This window comes from Notothenia rossii (assembly GCF_949606895.1).
Source record: "Notothenia rossii genome assembly, chromosome: 4".
In the NCBI taxonomy this organism is placed as follows: domain Eukaryota; kingdom Metazoa; phylum Chordata; class Actinopteri; order Perciformes; family Nototheniidae; genus Notothenia; species Notothenia rossii.
In genome coordinates, this window is record NC_136902.1 from 48,721,817 (window position 1) to 48,743,467 (window position 21,651).

The 21,651-nt window shown below is 40.2% G+C and overlaps 2 protein-coding genes across 3 annotated transcripts in view; one reads left to right on the forward strand and one right to left on the reverse strand.

Annotated features, from left to right (window-relative positions):
- LOC307037008 (uncharacterized protein) overlaps positions 1-21,651 on the reverse strand; it is a 25,241-nt gene continuing 3,590 nt past the window's right edge. Inside the window, exon 2 of the mRNA XM_079677720.1 lies at positions 1-726. Within this exon, the coding sequence (XP_079533846.1) occupies positions 389-726 (338 nt within the window). The 3' untranslated portion in view covers positions 1-388. The remainder of the gene's footprint in view (positions 727-21,651) is intronic.
- Positions 18,614-21,651, forward strand: part of LOC307037002 (uncharacterized protein) — an 18,474-nt gene continuing 15,436 nt past the window's right edge. For both annotated transcript variants that reach the window (XM_079677707.1, XM_079677706.1), the window contains exon 1: positions 18,614-19,323. In XM_079677707.1, the coding sequence (XP_079533833.1) occupies positions 19,147-19,323 (177 nt within the window). In that variant the 5' untranslated portion in view covers positions 18,614-19,146. The remainder of the gene's footprint in view (positions 19,324-21,651) is intronic.

Sequence of the window (21,651 nt, forward strand, 5' to 3'; positions counted from 1 at the left end):
TCTGTTTAATCGCCATGTAGGTTCTCTTTTATTTATCAGCAGCAGATCAATAAGTGTCAGTAGTATCAAAACAATATAATAACAGTGGCAATATATATATATATATATATATATATATATATATATATATATAATAACAATAATAGGTAGGCTCAGCAGCAGACACACCTTAGTGCAAAGTTATGTGTCAGTATTAATAACACTGGCATATAGAATAATAATACAAACTGACTGTCCCAGATGTAGGCAATTTGGGGTGAAGTGTCTTGCCCAGGGACACAATGACATGCTGACTGCAGTGGGGTTTGAACCTGTGCTTCCCTGATCCGAACACCAACGCACTCATCCACTGCGCCACAAGCCTCCCAACAAGTCATTGGATAGTTTATCAACGACGACTAGTTTTTCTTCTTTTTTTAATTGAAGGCCTGTTGGATTTAACCAGCTCGCTTAGCACTCCCAGAAGCCCAGCCTGAAAGGTATTTTGTTGCTCCGCCTGGAGCGCCGCCACCTCCACCTGGCGCGCCGCCGAGTCAGCATGGCGTGCCATCACCATGAGCAGCTGGTCCTGCGATTCCTGGGCCTTGTGTGAATGCAGCAGCTGTTCGTCGTACATCTCCTTGTTGGCCATGGCATGCCGGTCCTCATTGTCCTTGCTGACCATGGCACGCCGGTCATCCATCACCATGATGGTGTCAAGAAAGCGGTCATCTCGTGCCCGCTTTCCTAAGAGGAGAAATAAGCGAGATACAAGATCAGTTTAATCGCCAAGTAATTTTACAACATACTAGGAATGTGTTTACTAGTAGGTTGTCAACAGAGACAACATTGGACATGGTGCAGGCAGGGAGAGTGTACAAAATGCAGGTGTAAAGTAGAAGATAAGATAGGATCAATTAGCTGACGCTCAAAGTGCCCTTATTTATTGTTTTGTGCTTGATGTATGCTTGAACTTTGTTATATTTTGTCAAAAAACTATTAAGAGTTTTTTCTTACAGGAAGTCATGTGACCTCTACCCACGGATGTTTACGTTTGTGAGACAGTGAAAAGGGCGTAAAAAGTGTAAACGATGTATGTTCACGGTGTTTCATAATTGTACCAAGAAATAAATAAACGGACAATAGTTCGATGCGTAACCTTCTTTTAAGGCCAGAGTAGTTACAGTGTGTTTATATGTACCTTTGCGTTTGTTTGGAATGGGAGATGAGCAGGCGCCAGTGGCGGTTCTACGGGTTGGCACGGGGTGGCAGCTGCCACCTCAGAAAAATGCCTTGCCACCCCAGTTGCCACCCTAAATGTAGGCAATGAATTTATTAATAATATTTTAAATGTTGATTATAAATGTTTGTGACATTTCTCCATAGTTTGTGGAAACGTTTTACTCAACAGTTTAGAATGAACCCCCCCCACACCTAAATAATGGTTTCACTCGCCCCGGGAAAATCGTGTCACGTTCATCGCCTCGCTGCTGCGCTGTTGCACACTGCTAGAAAAAGTCGACGGAGTCGGTCGGAGTGACAGTTGGTTAAGCTATAATTTGCCTATATGGGACTTGCTCTATCGAAATCAGTCACATTGACCCGAAGACAAATTTTGAATTATAGACACTGTTGTTATTAGGGCCCGAGCACGATGTGCTAGGACCCAACGGCGTCCTAGCACGAAGTGCAAGGAAACCTATTGTTATTGGTGGAATTATTATTATTATTATTATTTTTATTCGCCATCTTTCCTGTTTTGAGGATGCTGACAAAGTTGTATAATTTTGCACGGACGCCAGGACCGGTAAAAATTACAACATTCTGGAGTGAATGGGTTAAAATATTCCAACATGCTCAATAGCGCCACCTATCAAAATCCCATTTCGGAATACATTTATAAAGTCGCACCGTAACTCCGAATGACCTGAAATTTAGCAAACATATCCGGGTGGACCTGTTCTACAAATAATCCTCTTGGAACCCTAAGCTCCGCCTACATGTTTTTTCTTCTAAATTAGCATAATGTTCAAAAGAGTTAAATATTCACTTAAATTTCAATTTTCAGTTTTTCAACACCAAACTTCATATCCCGCATCGGTGGAGGGTCAGACACATTACCGTAGAAAATGATGTCGCAAATGACTCCAAACTACTCCAAATTACTCAAATAAAGTTGTTCCAATATTCACGAGACGCTATATCTACATTACTATTATGATTGCACACATATTTCAAATTGCTTTTCATTAGCCCCGCCCCCCAGAAAGCTGGCCATTTTGAAAAATGTGTATTTCTCATGCATTTTAAGCACATTTGTGCTAATTCGTCATAGGGAAATGATCGGAAAAATTCCAATCTAGGGCAACTTAAGCGGATATCCAATGTGATGCAACATTGCGAAGGAATAGTCGATCGCTTGAACATGGAGCTCGTAAGTTAATGGAGAATGTACCATTTTTGACCATTTATATGTCACATACTACCTTAAAGGGGACCTAAAAACAGGGCTGCAACGGATTTGATAAATGCGGATTCTGATTTGCACCTCTATGATGTCACAGAGGTGCACTCCACCTGTATGGTCAACTCTCCACCTATCAGGGGAATGAGAGGTTGCAGTGGCATGGCAACAGCATAGCAACAGCATGGCAACAGCATAGTAACATGACGCTTGTGCCTCGCCCCCTCCTTTGCAGGGGGGGGGGGGGTGTCAGCTCCAGCTCATGCAAAGACAGAGCTGGAGTGAGACAAAATGAGGCATGGCTAAACTGCATGATCTGTTTGGTATTTTGAAAAATAAAACTTATAAATATACCTTATATAGGTATGGCCCTACAATATATTATTCAAATATAGCATGATAGGTCCCCTGTCTGCACCTTCAACTCACACACACACACACACACACACACACACACACACACACACACACACACACACACACACACACACACACACACACACACACACACACACACACACACACACACACACACACACACACACACACACACACACACACACACACCTCCTCCAGAGACACTCCTCTCTCCTCTAAATCAGTGTATCCTCGGTCACGGCTCCTCCAGACAGCCTCCTCGATAATCGATCCTCAACGGACCTTCAGAGAAATTAGTTTTCCTTCCAGACCGCGCGCCGACATCCGTTTCCGGGTTGCTGCCGGAGGACCTGGGAGTCTGGGATGCGAAATTAGAGAAATGACAAACGGCTCATTTCCGAGGACTCGCGCGCGTCTGCTTGACGCCGGGACGACTGGCCGCCCTCCCCGACAGGCGCACGGACGCGAGGGCCCGCTCATCACTGCGCGCACAAGTGCGACCGCAGTTTTAATTATTATTAGGGCCCGAGCACGATGTGCTAGGACCCAACGGCGTCCTAGCACGAAGTGCGAGGAAACATATTGTTATTGGTGGAATTATTATTATTATTATTATTATTATTATTATCTAGTCACCATCTTTCCTGTTTTTGAGGCCTTTATGATGCTGACAAAGTTGTATAATTTTGCACGGACGCTAGGACCGGTAAAAATTGCAACATTCTGGAGTCAATGGGTTAAAATATTCCAACGTGCTCAATAGTGCCACCTATCAAAATCCTATTTCGGAATACATTTACAAAGTCGCACCGTAACTCCGAATGACCTGAAATTTTGCACACATATCTGGGTGGACCTGTTCTACAAATAATCTGTGTGATCCGAAAAATGCCAGTCTAGGACACCTTCAGCCCCTATCGAATATGATGCCAAATTGAGAAGAACATTGTTGATAGCTCAATCGTGGAGGTCGTAAGCTAACAGCGAATAAACAATTTTTGACGATTTACATGTCGCAAATGACTCCAAACTACTCCAAATTACTCAAATACAGTTGTTCCAATATTCACGAAACGCTATATCTACATTACTATTATGATTGCACACATATTTCAAATTGCTTTCCATTAGCCCCGCCCCCCAGAAAGTCGGCCATTTTGAAAAATGTGCGTTTTTCATGCATTTTAAGCACATTCTTGCGAACTCCTCCTAGGGCAGGGGTCGGCAACCCGCGGCCCACGGGCCACATGCGGCCCTTTAAGCCCTCTACTCTGGCTCCCTTGAGCTTAGACAAAAAATAAGAAGGAAATAAAATAAAAGTATTTGTAGGACTATTTCTATTTTGTTGCATGGTTGAAAATGTTTCGTATCTTGTATTTTGAGGTGATACTGTGACACATAAATAAAAAACAAAACGGTTTTAATTAGGTCAACTAAAATATGCGTCACATCCTGCTACGGTCCCGCACGAGCGCCTTTTCCTGCGGGTGAATAACCTGACCCCCGGCTCGATGAGCGAACTATGGATAAATCAAAGAAAAGTACCGGAGGAACACAGGATTTAATTCTGTGTGGACAGGGTTATATGCTTTCACAGCAAACGATGCTGGTTTACCGGTATGTTTGATATGTAGAGAGAAGTTGTCAAAGGTGCTGCAGCCTTTACGTATCGAGGAACAACACGGGAGAGGAAGACAGCTGACAATCTTCAGTCATAATTCAATGGGGTATGTCATTTATTTCAAAAAACACTTTTTGTTATATTCCATGGAATGCTCTTAACATCCCGATAGCAATGAATATATTAAATGCTTTGACAATAAATACATAAAAAAATTAATCTCTGGAAGCAGTAGCGCTGTAAAAAGCACAACCAATCATCTGAGCCGGCCCGGCTAAAATAACTGGATGGCCTACCTGCCTGTCAGCCTGTCATCCTTCCATCTGTGCACACATTTATCTCGTGCCCTCATTGGTCATGTGCGCGTTCGTGTGTGTTGGAGGAGGGGCTCTGTGAGGAAGTCTGAAGGAAGAGGCCTATTTTTTCCGGTTGTGTATTTTCAAACTCTAGCGCACTCGAGCTGGTTTGTCCATTCTTACCCATCCCACCTTTAACTCTTTTTAGGGTGCAGCTATATGTTTTATTTATTTCAAAGTGGGCACATTTTAATAATTTTTTTTTTTCCCTTCAAATGTGCAGAGGACTCCCCAAGTGCTGTGTTTAATTTATTTTAAAGTAGGCCTGTGTATTATTTGTAATTCTCCTTATAGGAGTTCTTTGTTTCTTATTAGAGGTTAACAGTTTTATATAATGTAATAAATAGCCTAATAAATGCAAAAAAACCTGTAGTTTTTGTCTGATATAACAATAAATACAACTTTATTAGCTATCAAGCTATGAAATGTGTTTTGCGGCTCCAGACAAAAAGAATTTGGGGAAAAAGGAGCAAAATGGCTCTTTTGGTCAAAAAGGTTGCAGACCCCTGTCCTAAGGGAATGATCAGAAAAATTCCAATGCAGGACAAGTTCAGCCCCTTTCCAATATGATACTTAATTGCGGAGCACATTTTGGAAAAATCACTCATGGAGGTCGTAAGCTAACAGCAAATACACCATTTTTGACGATTTACATGGCGCAAATTGCTCAAAACTGCTCGCATATAGGGACAATGCTGGTTGTTTCTACACGGACCACTATTGCGGTAAGCATGTTGTAACTTCCGGTTGTTGTTGTCATCTCTGGGTATCCCGTGTGCCTGTTCTGTTGCTGATAGCTTATTATCTTAACTTAATCGATCGTTTTAAAACTCTTGATCACGGCAACTGCCTGACGTTGTAATCACACGTTACTACAGCTTAAGCACTCACAACTCTCCTTCTCTTAGCGACTGTAACTCCACAGTTGCCTACACTCTTTTCGGGTTTGCTAACGGTAGCTACTTTAGCTTGATAGCTAGCCATGGCTCTTTCCCCACCCTCGGGTGCTATTTCCTGCTCTAACTGTCTCATGTTTGGTTACTTCCCTACCTCCTTTACTGGTACCGATACATGTGTTAAATGTATTATGGTTGTTAGGTTGGAGGCGGGAATCATAGCCATAGAAGCCCGGCTCCGCATCTTAGAAAATAACTCAGCTACAGTAAAGCCCATGTTAGCCGGTGCGGACCGGCAAAAGGTAGCTCCTCTTAGCCGTCCCCCGGCAACTCCCGAGCAGCAGGGAGATTGGGTGACTGTTCAGAAGGGGCATAACGCGAAACCTGCAGGTCCCCACCAACCCGTTCACGTATCTAACAGATATTCCCCACTCAGCGAGACACCCGCTGAGAAGCCAACTCTGGTTATTGGTAGCTCTATTATGAGACACGTGAATTTAGAGACCGAAGCGTCCACAGTCACATGCATTCCGGGGGCCAGAGCGGGCGACGTTGAGGCGCATCTTAGACTGCTGGCTAAAAATAAACGTAAATACAGTAGGATTGTTATTCATGTCGGTGGTAATGATGTTCGTTTACGCCAATCAGAATGCACCAAACTTAATGTGGCGTCGGTGTGTAGTTATGCTAAAACAATGTCGGACACCGTAATCTTCTCTGGTCCCCTCCCCAATCTGATCAATGATGACATGTATAGCCGCATGTCATCATTTCAGCGCTGGTTGTCTTGGTGGTGCCCAGCAAACAATGTGGGCTTCGTAAATAATTGGACAGCCTTCTGGGGAAAACCTGGTCTGATTAAGAGAGACGGCATTCATCCTACTTTGGAAGGTGCAAATCTCATTTCGGCAAACACTTCAGGGCTTTGTGGACTTAATCCACGACAAACTGGAGTTGAAACCAGGAGGCAGAGTCGCAGTCTTACACACTTCTCTGCGCTCTCTCCTAGGCAGTCATCCATAGGAATCCCGAACCCAATAAAATACCCAATATTAACGGTGTGTGTGTCTGCCCAAGGACAATTTAAGGTAAAACCTAATAGAGGTGTCATACATAATAACCTAATAAAAGTACGTGTAACAACTACTACAGTGCAACAAAACAGCAAGATTAAATGTGGTCTCTTAAACATAAGATCTCTAGCATCTAAAGCAATATTGGTAAATGATTTAATATCAGATTATAATATTGATATATGCCGTCTCACTGAAACTTGGTTGAGACATGAAGAATATGTCAGCATAAATGAGGCCACTCCACCCAGCCATATCAATACTCATATTGCCCGAGGCACGGGCCGAGGAGGTGGAGTTGCAGCAATCTTTGACTCAAGTTTACTTATCAATACTAAACAAAAATTAAATTATACCTCCTTTGAAAGCCTCGTTTTTAGTCTTACGCATCCGACCTGGAAAACTTTGCAGCCAATCTTATTTGTTACAGTGTACCGTGCACCAAGTCCTTATTCAGAATTCTTATCAGAATTCTCTGAGTTTTTATCAGCTTTGGTACTTAAAACAGATAAAGTAATTATCGTAGGTGACTTTAATATTCATGTTGACGATGATAAAAATAGCCTTACTGTTGCATTTAACTCTATATTAGATTCTGTTGGTTTCTGTCAGAGTGTAAATAAACCAACCCACTGCTATAATCACACTCTTGACCTTGTTCTGACTTATGGTATTGAAATTGAGCAACTATTAGTCGAACCGCATAATCCTGCTTTATCCGACCATTTCTTAGTAACTTTTGAAGTACTGTTATTAGACTACAAAGCATTAGCCAAAAGCTCCTGCAGCAGAAACCTATCTGTTAGTGCTATAGCCAAATTTAAGGAAGAGATTCCACCAATACTTAACTCGATAGCATGTCTGCATGTAAGGGAGGAAACTTATAAAAAATGTACACCACCCCAAATTGATCATGTTGTTGATAGTGCTACAGATGCGCTGCGAATAAAATTAGACTCTCTTGCTCCTTTGAAAAAGAAGAAAATAAAACAACATAGATTAGCTCCATGGCATAATACCGAAACCCGCAAAATAAAGCAAAAGTCGAGACAACTTGAAAGGATATGGCGTTCCACTAAACTTGAAGAATCTCGTTTAATTTGGCATATTACTCTCAATGAATATAAGAAAGCACTGCGTAAAGCGAGAGCAGCCTACTACTCTTCATTAATAGATGAGAATAAGAATAATGCAAGATTTCTTTTCAGCACTGTAGCCAGGCTGACAGAGAGCCACAGCTCAACTGAGCCTTCTATTCCCATAGCACTCAGTAGTAATGATTTTATGTTTTTTTTTAACGATAAAATTGTTACTCTTAGAAACAAAATCAATGACCTCTTGCCTTTGACCAGTATAGTGTTATCAACAGCTCCCGGAAATGTAAGTTCTAATATTACACTAGATAGTAAACTAGAATGCTTTTCAGCCATAAACCTTGAACAATTAAATTCAATGATTCTCTCTTCTAAACCATCAACGTGTATCTTAGACCCGATTCCAACTAAGCTGTTAAAATAAGTTTTTCCATTAATTAGCACTTCTTTATTAAATATTATGAATATGTCTTTATTATCAGGCTATGTTCCAAAATCATTCAAAGTGGCAGTGATAAAACCGCTTCATAAAAAGCACAACCTCGATCCAGAGGTTTTAGCCAACTATAGACCTATTTCTAATCTTCCGTTCCTCTTAAAAATTATTGAGAAAGCAGTCGCAAAACAGCTGTGTGATTACTTAAAAAACTATGATTTATTTGAAGATTTTCAGTCTGGCTTTAGAACACATCATAGCACAGAGACAGCTCTGGTTAAAGTCACAAATGACATTCTAATAGCCTCAGACAAGGGACTTGTCTCTATTCTTGTCTTGCTCGATCTTAGTGCTGCATTTGATACTATCGACCATGATATCCTATTGCAAAGACTAGAGCACTTAGTTGGCATACAGGGAACTGCTTTAGGCTGGTTTAGGTCATATCTATCTGAACGCTCTGTTTGTACGTGTCAACGATGAATCTTCCATGCAAACCAAAGTTAGCCATGGAGTGCCACAGGGCTCAGTGCTTGGACCTATTTTGTTCACACTATATATGCTTCCGTTAGGCAATATTATAAGGAATCATTCTGTGAACTTTCATTGTTATGCGGATGATACTCAACTATATTTATCAATCAAGCCTGATGAAATTAATCATCTAAATAAAATTCAAGACTGCCTCAAGGACTTAAAAACGTGGATGACCTTAAATGTTTTGATGTTAAACACGAACAAAACTGAAGTTATTGTACTTGGCCCGAAGAATCTACGAAACGAATTATCTAAAGATATACTAACTATGGATGACATTAATTTGGCCTCCAGTGAGACTGTAAGGAATCTTGGTGTTATATTTGATCAGGATTTATCCTTTAACACCCACATAAAATCAATTTCAAGGACCGCCTACTTCCATCTACGTAACATTGCAAAAATCAGGCATATCTTGCCTCAAAACGATGCAGAGAAACTAGTCGATGCATTTGTTACTTCAAGGCTGGATTATTGTAACTCCTTATTATCAGGGTGTACCAAGAATTCAGTCAAGTCGCTTCAGTTGATTCAAAATGCTGCAGCTCGTGTACTAACTAGAGTTAGGAAAAGGGACCACATTACTCCTGTTCTGGCTGCCTTACACTGGCTCCCTATAGAACACAGGATAGAATTTAAAATTCTTCTTCTCGCCTACAAAGCCCTTAATGGGCAGGCGCCATCTTACCTTAAAGAACTCATTAAACCCTATTGTCCTACTAGGGCATTGCGTTCCAAGAATGCAGGGTTGTTGGTTGTTCCTAGAGTCTCTAAAAGTACAATGGGAGCCAGAGCCTTTCCTTATCAAGCTCCACTTTTGTGGAATCAGCTTCCAGTTTGTGTTCGGGTGGCGGACACCCTATTCCTTTTTAAGAGTGCGCTTAAGACCTTCCTTTTTGATAAAGCTTATAGTTAGGGCTGACTAGATTCAGCCCCTAGTTTTGCTGATATCGGATTAGTTTGTCGGGGGACATCTTACTTCTTCCTTCTCTCTGTCTATACCTGTGTACTCTCATGTTCCAATTAACCCAGCTTCCCCAAATGTCTTTCTTTTTGGTGTCTATATACGCCGGGATCCGGAGTCATGGATGATCCTGCGGTCCTGTGTCATGGATCGCGAGTCCTGGATCTTGAGTCGTGGCTGTGGTCCTGGATCATAAGTCCTGGATGGATATCCTCGTGGATTCATCTTCCTATTATACACACATGCATTTCCAAACATTTGGACTACCTATGTTGCAAATGTATTATCTTTTCAATTTACACACGGCATCTATTGCACGTCTGTCCGTCCTGGGAGAGGGATCCCTCCTCTGTTGCTCTCCCTGAGGTTTCTCCCATTTTTACCCTTTAAACTGTGGGTTTTCTCTGGAAGTTTTTCCTTGTACGATGTGAGGGTCTAAGGACAGAGGGTGTCATATTGTCATACTGATATTCTGTACAAACTGTGAAGTCCACTGAGACAAATGTAACATTTGTGATATTGGGCTATATAAATAAACATTGATTGATTGATTGATTGATTTTTCCGATATTCACGAAACGCTATATCTACATTACTATTATGATTGCACACATATTTCAAATTGCCTTCCATTAGCCCCGCCCCCCAGAAAGTTGGCCATTTTGAAATATTTGCGTTTTTCATGCATTTTAAGCACATTCTTGCAAACTCCTCCTAGGGGAATGATCGGAAAAATTCCAATGCAGGACAAGTTCAGCCCCTATCTAATATGATACTTAATTGTGGAGAACATTTTGGAAATATCACTCGTGGAGGTCGTAAGCTAACAGCGAATACACAATTTTTGACGATTTACATGGCGCAAATTGCTCCAAACTGCTCGCATATAGTTTTTCCGATATTCAAGAAACGCTGTATACACATTACTATTATGATTGCACACATATTTCAAATTGCCTTCCATTAGGCCCGCCCTCCAGCAAGTCGGACATTTTGAAAAATGTGCATTTTTCTGCCATTTTAAGCACATTCTTGCCAACTCCTCCTAGGGGAATGATCGGAAAAATTCCAATCCAGGACAAGTTCAGCCCCTATCCAATATGATACTTAATTGTGGAGCACATTCTGTACGTTCTGCATATTAGTATATCTGGCCAATCGGTTTAGACCCTACTGCCCTAGACGCATGCTCTCAATAGGGAAGTCACGCTTTGGGAAGAGGTGTTTCATTTCACAGATCTACCTTGATTCTTGTTGTGATGGCTGAAGGAAGAGGGACGGGGGAGGAAAATTCAGAGGATGAAGAAGCAGAAAAATAAACTTGTTTGTAAAACGGACAGCACGTCAGTTTCAAGAAAGATGACACCGTGTTTATGCATGACATGCATAATATCTTGAAGCCCTACAACAACAACAAAAAAGGTACAAGAATATTGTGTTGAAATATCGCAAAAGGTCGTAATATTGTATAATGTATTAGTTGCATGTTGTATTTTGCTAAAAATCACTATGTAGTTTTTCAAAAATATAATGGAAAAAGGAGAGAAAAACAAAAACAAAATATCACAGTATGTTGAAAAAATCTGAAAAAAGTTATGTTGTGTTAAAATAACATGAAATAAATCAAAGTAAAGCATCTAAAAAAACATATATTTAAAAAAGTAATGTTAGTCAAGTCAAGTTATCAAGACTGCATTGTTTTCATCGAAACAGTGTTAAAATCACAAACTTGCCTTTTACAGAAACAGTCTTTAAGAAAAAATCTAATGAGAAAATGTACTTAATTTTCTAGTTTTAAGGTTTTGCATACCTCAACGTGTGTCTAAAAGTATCTTGCCAGTAACTGCGATTTATACAAAAAGTGTGTAGATTGTCGACGTTCTTACTACACCCCCAAGAGTAGTGCAGATAAAACACACAAGTTTGTGGTGAAAAAAAAAGAAAGTAAAACATGCAAGGAAAAATTACCCTCTGCTTCTACAGGCGAGTGTGAAAAACATGTATCAGACACGCTCCCCTTGCTAAAATGAAGGCAAACTTGCCTTTTAGAGAAACATTCTTTAAGAACCGCTCGCTCTCTTTTCTTGATCGCCCTCTCACGGAGAACCCTTCACTGTCCCGCTTCATTGTAGGATTTCTGCCATGTCTCTACTTCAGTTTGACCATCTCAATCAATCAATCAATCAATGTTTATTTATATAGCCCAATATCACAAATGTTACATTTGTCTCAGTGGACTTCACAGTTTGTACAGAATATCAGTATGACAATACGACACCCTCTGTCCTTAGACCCTCACATCGTACAAGGAAAAACTTCCAGAGAAAACCCACAGTTTAAAGGGAAAAATGGGAGAAACCTCAGGGAGAGCAACAGAGGAGGGATCCCTCTCCCAGGACGGACAGACGTGCTGTAGATGCCGTGTATAAATTGAAAAGATAATACATTTGCAACATAGGCAGTCCAAATGTTTGGAAATGCATGTGTGTATAACAAGAAGATGAATCCACGAGGACATCCATCCAGGACTTATGATCCAGGACCACAGCCACGACTCAAGATCCAGGACTCGCAATCCATGAAACAGGACCGCAGGATCATCCATGACTCCGGATCCCGGCGTATATAGACACCAAAAAGAAAGACATTTGGGGAAGCTGGGTTAATCGGAACATGAGAGTACACAGGTATAGACAGAGAGAAGGAAGAAGTAAGATGTCCCCCGACAAACTAAGCCTAAATCAGCAAAACTAGGGGCTGAATCTAATCAACCCTAACTATAAGCTTTATCAAAAAGGAAGGTCTTAAGCGCACTCTTAAAAACAGATAGGGTGTCTGCCATCCGAACACAAACTGGAAGCTGATTCCACAAAAGTGGAGCTTGATATTATCTGTTATTAAGTGATGGAATACTAGATAAATAAGTAATTAGATACTTTACCGTTACTGCGCTCATAAAGAATAATAAGAATAATGCGTATTGAACTGGTTTAATTAATTAGTGAGTTTATTTATGGCAATTAGTTAGAAGCCCTATTTGATCAGTATGTCTGCAGAGCAGTTACAATGGTCAAACTACATTAAAACAGAATTGTCCCCATTCTTTCTTTAATACTTACTAACATTAGATATTTTTAATGAGATATGGACCGCAAAACAAAAGATATCTCTGGTTTTCATTTTAAAAAATCAAAGTCACTGAATGCAAGTCGTTGCCTTAGCTTATTTTGTTATGAGATGATGATGTGAATTACTGTTCAAATTAGTTAATGTAATAATCGTTTGGTTATTTTATGCATAGCCTAATGTTACATTTCTGTGCTTAAGAATGCCTTCAAGACAGAGGAGACTGAAGCAGAGAGAGAGAGACATCTGAAGGAGGCAGCTAAAAGGACTGCAACTTTGCAGAGCTGGATAAAAGCTGCCAGCAGGGTATCTGCAGGTGAAGCACTGTGATTATGTCAATCAAAGCAACTACATACATTGGTTCTGAAATTGACCCTTGACTTCCTCAATAACTCCCCAAACCACTCCAAGATTGTCCAAATCAGCCAAAACTGTGTTCTTAACTATTGTTACATATGCTATAATGTTAATTCTTGCTAATTCAGGGTATATGCAGGAATCCTGAAGTCAAATATAATACCTTTTAAGACCTTTGTTAAGACCCTTTCCATACATTGTAAGACCTCATCGCCACTTTGAGTTCTAACCGGTTACATTGGCGACACACTTTACTATACAGTATTGATTGTCCTACCTCCTTATCTTCCAACCATTTGGATGCTAGCTTGCAAATAACATGAAATCAAAGTAAAGCATCTAAAAAACATATATTTAAAAAAGTAATGTTAGTCAGAGCTTTCTGAACTTATTTCTTATCAGCACTGGGCATTTTGTGTTGTATTGTGTACAGTTGAAAGTGCACAGATAAACAGTCGGGCAGGGGCGGTAAGGTGTGTCTACTCAGGCTCTCTAATACAGAGTCACCTCTCAACCCTTGTCTGCTTTCCTGTCTTTCTACAGCATCAGGCCGACTGCATGACAATGGACACTTAAGAGCCTGTTAGGAACCTGTAGCTCCTTGTGAGGACAGCAATGAAGGTCCACACACACACACACACACACACACACACACACACACACACACACACACACACACACACACACACACACACACACACACACACACACACACAATTGGGGGCGGGCCCACCTGTCACTTTTGATGCATACTAATGTGATTGAATCAGCATTTTTTTTAATTTATTTTTTTACGCCATATGGCGCTACAGTGGGGGCATTTTCACACCTGTGAATACACATCACCCCCTCCTATCGACGGATCTCACACCTACTCGGGATATCACAGCTACTTGGGATATCACACCTCGACCAAATGGGAGGCGGGACTTAGCTCATTTGCATAATCGGGGGAGGTGTGACCTGTCACTTTTTTATGCATACTAATGAGACGAATGCGGCATGAATATAACTAATTGTGCGTGTGTGATGACAGGGAAATGAACCAGGAGAGATTGAGTAGTCGGAGGGAGAGTACTGGTTTCAAATCTTGGAAACACTTTATAGTCAGAGCATCTCACCGGGCCCACTCTCTCCTCTATTTATTTTTATTCCGGTAAGTTTGTTAAGAGTTTTTTTCGGTGTGGACATGTTCTACTTTGTGTTTTAAATTAGTTTTTTAATGTACAGTACACACAGTTTAATTATATTGGAAAGTCTGAAGGATTTCATTATTATTCTTTATGTAAAAAAAGGAATTTCTACAACCAGAAAGTTCAACAATCTGGGAAATGAGAAGGGAAAATAACAATTGTTTGCACCCTCCTCAAAGAAACAGCTGCAATCTCATAAAAAAAACTGAAAAAAAAAAATATATTTGCCAACCTTAATGAGATATGCCTGCATCGTGCAGCTGTAACATTATGGGATTTATGCAGCGCTGAGGCAAACACTGTCGTCCTTTGAGATGCTGCAAACTCAGAGATTGAGTAATTGAGTTCATTAGAGGTTGAACCGAGGAGTGTTAGGGAGGATATTATACATTATAATATGTATATATATATACTGTATATATATGTATATACATGATGTACTGTACATCTGGACCTACAGTAAAGTGCTGCAAGCGAGTGTGACTATTTATAAGACTATTTCTAAGTATATAATACAAATTGGCAGGACATCAACAACTGCAGACCAAAACGGAACGTGCTGCCCCGGACTCATCTAAGATCTCTATGAATACCTTTTAGTGTAGTGCTGCTTATAAATGCAAAATAGTGGAGGTGAAAAATAAAATGTTATGGGAAACTTTTCTTCAGTTAAAATATGCACACCATCAGCAGCACACTTGCATATGTGCACACACACACACCTCGTATACGATGATGGGAATCACGGCGCAGGTAGTTTAAATCTGACACCGGCATAAATGAATATGAAGGGATGAAATAGTGTGTGTGTGTGTCTGTGTGTGTGTGTGTGTGTGTGTGTGTGTGTGTGTGTGTGTGTGTGTGTGTGTGTGTGTGTGTGTGTGTGTGTGTGTGTGTGTATGTGTGTGTGTGTGTGTGTGTGTGTGTGTGTGTGTGTGTGTGTGTGTGTGCTTGCGTGCGTGCGTGCGTGCGTGTGATGAATGCCAAGGTCCCCAAACTGAAGATTGCTCCACTCAGCACAATCACGACCAGCTCCCCCCCCGCCAGCACTACAGCCTAACCACTGGTCACGCAACAGCAGCTTTACTGTGTGTGTGTGTGTGTGTGTGTGTGTGTGTGTGTGTGTGTGTGTGTGTGTGTGTGTGTGTGTGTGTGTGTGTGTGTGTCAGAGAGACAGCACAAGAGTGTGTTCAAGAGCCAATGTGAGCCTTTTTTTAAAGGTTGAACATCATTCATATACAAAGCAACACACTATAACTGTACTTTTTTGCAATATTGATGCTGTAACACTGAGAAAACTGAAACATGAACTTTAATTAAATATATTATGTCAACAGATTTCACATAACTGTATTAGGTTAGTTGATATGGAGGACGGAACATGACATATGTGTAAATAAATGTATGAAGACATACAGGAATAAATAAATACGTAAATAAATACAGGAATAAATAAATACAGAAATAAATACAGAAATAAATAAATGTTGAAATAAATACACAAATAAATAAATAAAAGAATAAATAAATGCATACATAAATATGGTAATAGATACACCAATGTATAAATAAATAAATAAAAGTTGAAAATAAAACAGAACACACGTTATTATATATCTTTCATATATTTCTACATTTACGCGACATACATTTATTTATTTATGTATGTATGTGTCTGTATGCTAATGAGGTGGGCGGTCCTAACCTCAGTCTGAAGCAGGATTGGTTACAGGAGTGTGTGATCATTTCAGCAGAGGGCTCTATTGGTTTAAGAGCCATTGGAGATCATTTACGATCATTAGCGGACCATTTAGAGAACGGAGAACCAAAAGACTATGTCCAGTTTCATGTGGAACGATGTATAGAGGACTTGGCTCAGCTCGACATGGATGTTAACCCAGCTGTGTTTGAGAGTCTTCAAGAGGTTGCCCGCCAACTTGAAATCCTCTCGGAAACAGAGGAGGCGACCCTTGGGCGTCCATCTTACATGTTGCCCCCAAACGTTATTGAAGCACATCTTCGTTGGGGGCACACCGCTGGGGACATCGCGCAGGTGTTCGGGGCTAGCCAGGCGTTAGTAGTAGAGCCCTCTGCCAGAAATGATCAAACACTCCTGTAACCAATCCTGCATCAGACTGAGGTTAGGACCACCCACCTCATTAGCATATGGACACATAAATACATTAATAAATAAATGTATGTCGCGTAAATGTAGAAATATATGAAAGATATATAATAATGTGTGTTCTGTTTTATTTTCAACTTTTATTTATTTATACATTGGTGTATTTATTTCCATATTTATTTATTTGTGTATTTATTTCAACATTTATTTATTTCAACATTTATTTCGTCATTTATTTATTCCTGTATTTATGTATTTATTCCTGTATTTTTTCATACATTTTTATTTACATATTTATTTATTTACACTTATGTCATGTTCCGTCCTCCATAAGTTGAAAGCTATAATATTAGGATCAAATAAATATTAGGTTTTAATTAATACATGTTTTTTTTATGTATAGGCTACATGTGCTTGCCTTCTTTTTAAGATCTTAGACTACTCTTTTTAGTTGCCTATCACTGTCCCCTTTGTTGTAACAGTTTACATTTCCCTGCTGTTCTCCCAGTGTAGGATTTCTGATTCTGATATGTGAAATCTAAATAAGAAAAATCATTAGGGTGGCAGTTTATCAGAATTCGGGCGATATAAATGTTAAATGTTGTACCATTATGTGCGCCCTTGCTCATTGTGTCCTGCAGAGGGCAATGTTGTCTGCAGTGCGTCCAGGGCGTGACGTCACTGACTATACCTTGCACTACCTGTGGCCTCTACCTTGTCCGTTCAGATGTTGTTTGGATTGAATACAGAGCGGCAGCACAACCGCATCTCTCCTACCACGATATAAATAAATATGCCTAATGAAGGCTAAAGAAAGCTGTCTACTACTGAGTTCTATTAAATCTCCACCGCAACGCACTCCGCCTAACAATAAAGTTCAAAACGTGAAATCATGGGAGGGATGTCGCATGTTAAAGCTCCCATGACATGGCCATTTCTATTGATCATAATTCCATTGTTGAGGTATACTAGAATAGATTTACATTGTTCAATGTTCCAAAATCACATTGGTTTCTCATACAGCATCTCTGTATATTATGTGTATTCACTCTCTGTCCTACACTGTTTGCCCGGTTGAAACTGTCCCCGGAAATGTCCCCGTTTTTTAATAAACGTTAAAAACACATAGCAAGGTGAAATAAAAACGTTTCATGTCAGGAAACACTGGGTAAGCAGACTGTGGTCAAGCCAGCCCCCACTTCGGAAAACACAGTCAAAAGCACGTTGTATTGCGGTGCGCGAATATCCTATGGATTACGGTAGAGGCCTTCAAAATAAAAGCGTTTACTCGGTCAATAAGAAATATACCTAAAAAACACACCAAACATATTCATATATACTGGAGCTTAAATTAAGAAATATGTACTGTGTAATTTGATCAATAATAATTTAAAACAAACTACGTATAACTACAACATTATAACTGAGTGAATGTAAAATGTACGTATACAGTTATGAAGAAATATCTGACATTTCTACTGGGTGACTAATTTCAATTGATGTTGACACCATCTCACAACACTCCTAAAATAACATTACTTTCTGAAGCACAATTTAAAATGTATACTGTTTAAAATCTCAAATTAGATCTATTGTCCATCTATATTTTGATTATTATTTAATGGAAACCGTCCATAATCAAAGAGTCATTCGAAGTCAATCAAATACTTGATTCACTCCAGGGTGATAGCAGGAGACCCCATCTAGTCAATCAGAGAAAGTCAGGACAATCTGATGTAGAATTTCAAAATAAAATACTTTTGAAATCTCATATACGGGCTATCGTCCTTCCGTTTTTATACAAGAATAAATAAAAAAACTGTCAAATTATCAAAGACTTATTTCACTCCAGGGTGATAGCAGGACACCCCATCTAGTCATTCAGAGAGAATCAGGACAATCTGATGTAGAGTTTCAAAATAAAAGACCTTTGAAGTCTCATATATGAGCTATCATCCCTCTGTTTTTAGATAATAATCAAACAAAAACTATCCAGTATCAAAGACTTATTTCACTTCAGGGTGATAGCAGGACACCCCATCTAGTAAACTCAGAGAGAATCTGGACAATCTGATGTACGGTTTCAAAATAAAAGACCTTTGAAGTCTCATATATGAGCTATCTTCCTTCTGTTTGTATCCAACAGCTCAAATGTTCGAATTACATTAAACCAGAATTGTCCCCCTTTTTTCTTTAACAGTGAAGACAATTGGATATGTTAATGATGTATTGACCGCAAAACTCAAAATGTCCCCGGTTTTCATTTTGAAAATCTGGTCACCTTATTCTATTACCAACGTTCAGGGAGCTCTATGCAAGTCAATGGGACTCCCTGATAGCTGAAAATCAACGCTAAAGGTCCCCCCACTGCGTTATATAGCAGAGGTGGGGACTCGAGTCAAGTCATGTGAGACTTGACTTTTTAAAATTAAATATTTGCGTTTGTTTTTGTAGTGGGATATTACGTTTAGTTTTTTCGAAAAATGTGATTATAACGCCATGCGCGCAAACCTGGCAACCCACTAGACGGCAAGAGTGTCAGTTAACATGGCAACGGCTAGCTTTACTCCAAAAATAGTGAAGTTTGGATTCAAGGATTATTTTGTCGATGACACTAATAAGAAGAGAACAGCGGTATGCAGGGTCTGCAGCATAAAGATCAGTGACAGAACCACCACAACATCCAACTTCATTCGTCACTACAAAATAAACCCACAGAGAAAGGTAGGCTACGTGACTGTGTTGTGTTAGCTAGAAAGCTAACGTTAAGTTTAAGCTACGTTAGACTTGGTTTCAAATCGATTAAGCAAAGAGAAGACAAAACGGGGTAAATTAACACTAGAACCGCCAAGGGATTAATTTTGACTAACCCTGATACTGACGGGCTGTCAGGAGAGAGAGAGAGGAAAAGAGATGCCTCGTTTATTTCCCCTGTGTTATTATCAGAAGTTACTGGAAACTTTTGAATAATGTAGTTCATCTACTTTTAGTAGTTTGTTTAAATGTTTTAATTATGTTGTTTTTGTTTGTAGAAGTGCATCATTCCTTGATTTATTGTAAAATGAATCTGAACTTTTTGATCTGTTATGATGATAAACTGAAGCCATTTCTAAATTAACCCAATTAAGTGAGTTTTAAATCGTCCTGCTTAGTTCATAAGGAAATTATGAAGAGGAACAAATTAAATGGTTTGAAAATGATATCTATGTAGGTGCTGACGCTGTTGGCGGTTCTAGTGTTAACAGAAATTTAAATTAAATATGTGTAATGGCAAATGCCATATATGATTTTCTTACCAGGAATTCTGCCTTTTTGAACAGACTTTTTGAGTCCTAGCTATGTTTTCTGCAGTTCTAGGGTTAATATGAATCTAATATGATTGTCATCTGTCTAAATTAGATTTCAAATGATTAACTGTGTATGTAATGAAGATCATAGTGTGGGTTGAATCAATTTTCATAACCACTGTCTTTTAACTGATTTAAATGCAGAAACTGGGCTTATTCATCATAATTTCGTATGACTTGACTTCACTTGACTTGCTTGACCTGAGCAATGACTTGACTTTACTTGCTTGACTCTCACCACAGTGACTTGGGATTTGCTTGATACTTGTAGGTCAAGACTTGAGACTTGCTCATGACTTGCACATGTAGGACTTACTCCCACCTCTGTTATATAGTGACGCCAAGGGATCCTACGGAGCCCTGGAGGGTTCATAGAGAGAAAAATAAATAAAACGTGGCCACGTTTTACTAAAGCGTGCGCACGAGTTACTAAAGCGTGCGCACGAGTTACTAAAGCGTGCGCACGATTTAATAACTAAAGCGTGCGCACGATTTAATAAAGCGTGCGCACGAGTTAATAAAGCTTGGCCTTGTTTTATTTATATTGAGGGATTCCTGTCCGTGACTCACAGTATCTGCTGCCCACAGCTGTTTTATAGAAGGAAAACCTCCTTCACTTTATGAAATCTCTGCGGCACCAGTGGCCTGTGCTACGAAGCAGGATTCGCTATTTACACTATTCATTCATGAAGTATGACACTGCGCTGTCAGCACGCGTCTCCATGTTTGTGATTGGTCAAATGTTGCTAACCCCGTCCCTTTCACGTGAACGCGCTCTCAGCCGGTCAGAGAAACCCTGGTTGATTTACTGAGTTGATAACCAGCTTCGCAGGACCGCTTATCGACATTGCGTTTGTTAGGGCTAGTTAAGCCGGGTAAATCGAACATATCCAGGGTCTGTTGAACTGGCTCCGTAGTAAAGGGCTCTGGAGGCAGTAACGTGTAACTCAGCAGAATCTGAGAAGAGCAGCACCAGCTGCAAAGGGCTGTGCCTTTTACTGTTTACTTCATTGTGTTTCCCTTCATTAGAACCGCTTAATAGAGATCGAGGCTGCTACGTTTAACCACACACACCTCTACACACATCGAACTACCAGAGTATTCCGCCTCGTTTTATGAACGAGATGTCCTGTCACCGGGGCGCATGGTGTGTGTGTGTGTGTGTGTGTGTGTGTGTGTGTGTGTGTGTGTGTGTGTGTGTGTGTGTGTGTGTGTGTGTGTGTGTGTGTGTGTGTGTGTGTGTGTGTGTGTGTGTGTGTGTGTGTGCACGCTCAGCTCCGCTCTGTGTGCGTGCTCGGTGTGTTTGTGTGTGTCCGACACCACCGGCATTTGTTTTCAAATGACCACGAACAGTAATTTACACAAATCTGGTTCTCCATAGTTATATGTGTATTCCCAAGTGAAAGAAATTCGTTTAATCTTAATCTCGATGTGATAGTCCTGCCGGAGTACACCGGAACGAACGATACTATCATAAACAAATGCCGCCCCCCACCCAAACGCCCCTCACACAAACACACACACACACGTGTGCGCGCACACACACAAAACGAGGCCACGCTTTATTAAATCGTGCGCACGCTTTAGTTATTAAATCGTGCGCACGCTTTAGTAACTCGTGCGCACGCTTTAGTAACTCGTGCGCACGCTTTAGTAAAACGTGGCCACGTTTTATTTATTTTTCTCTCTATGAACCCTCCAGGGC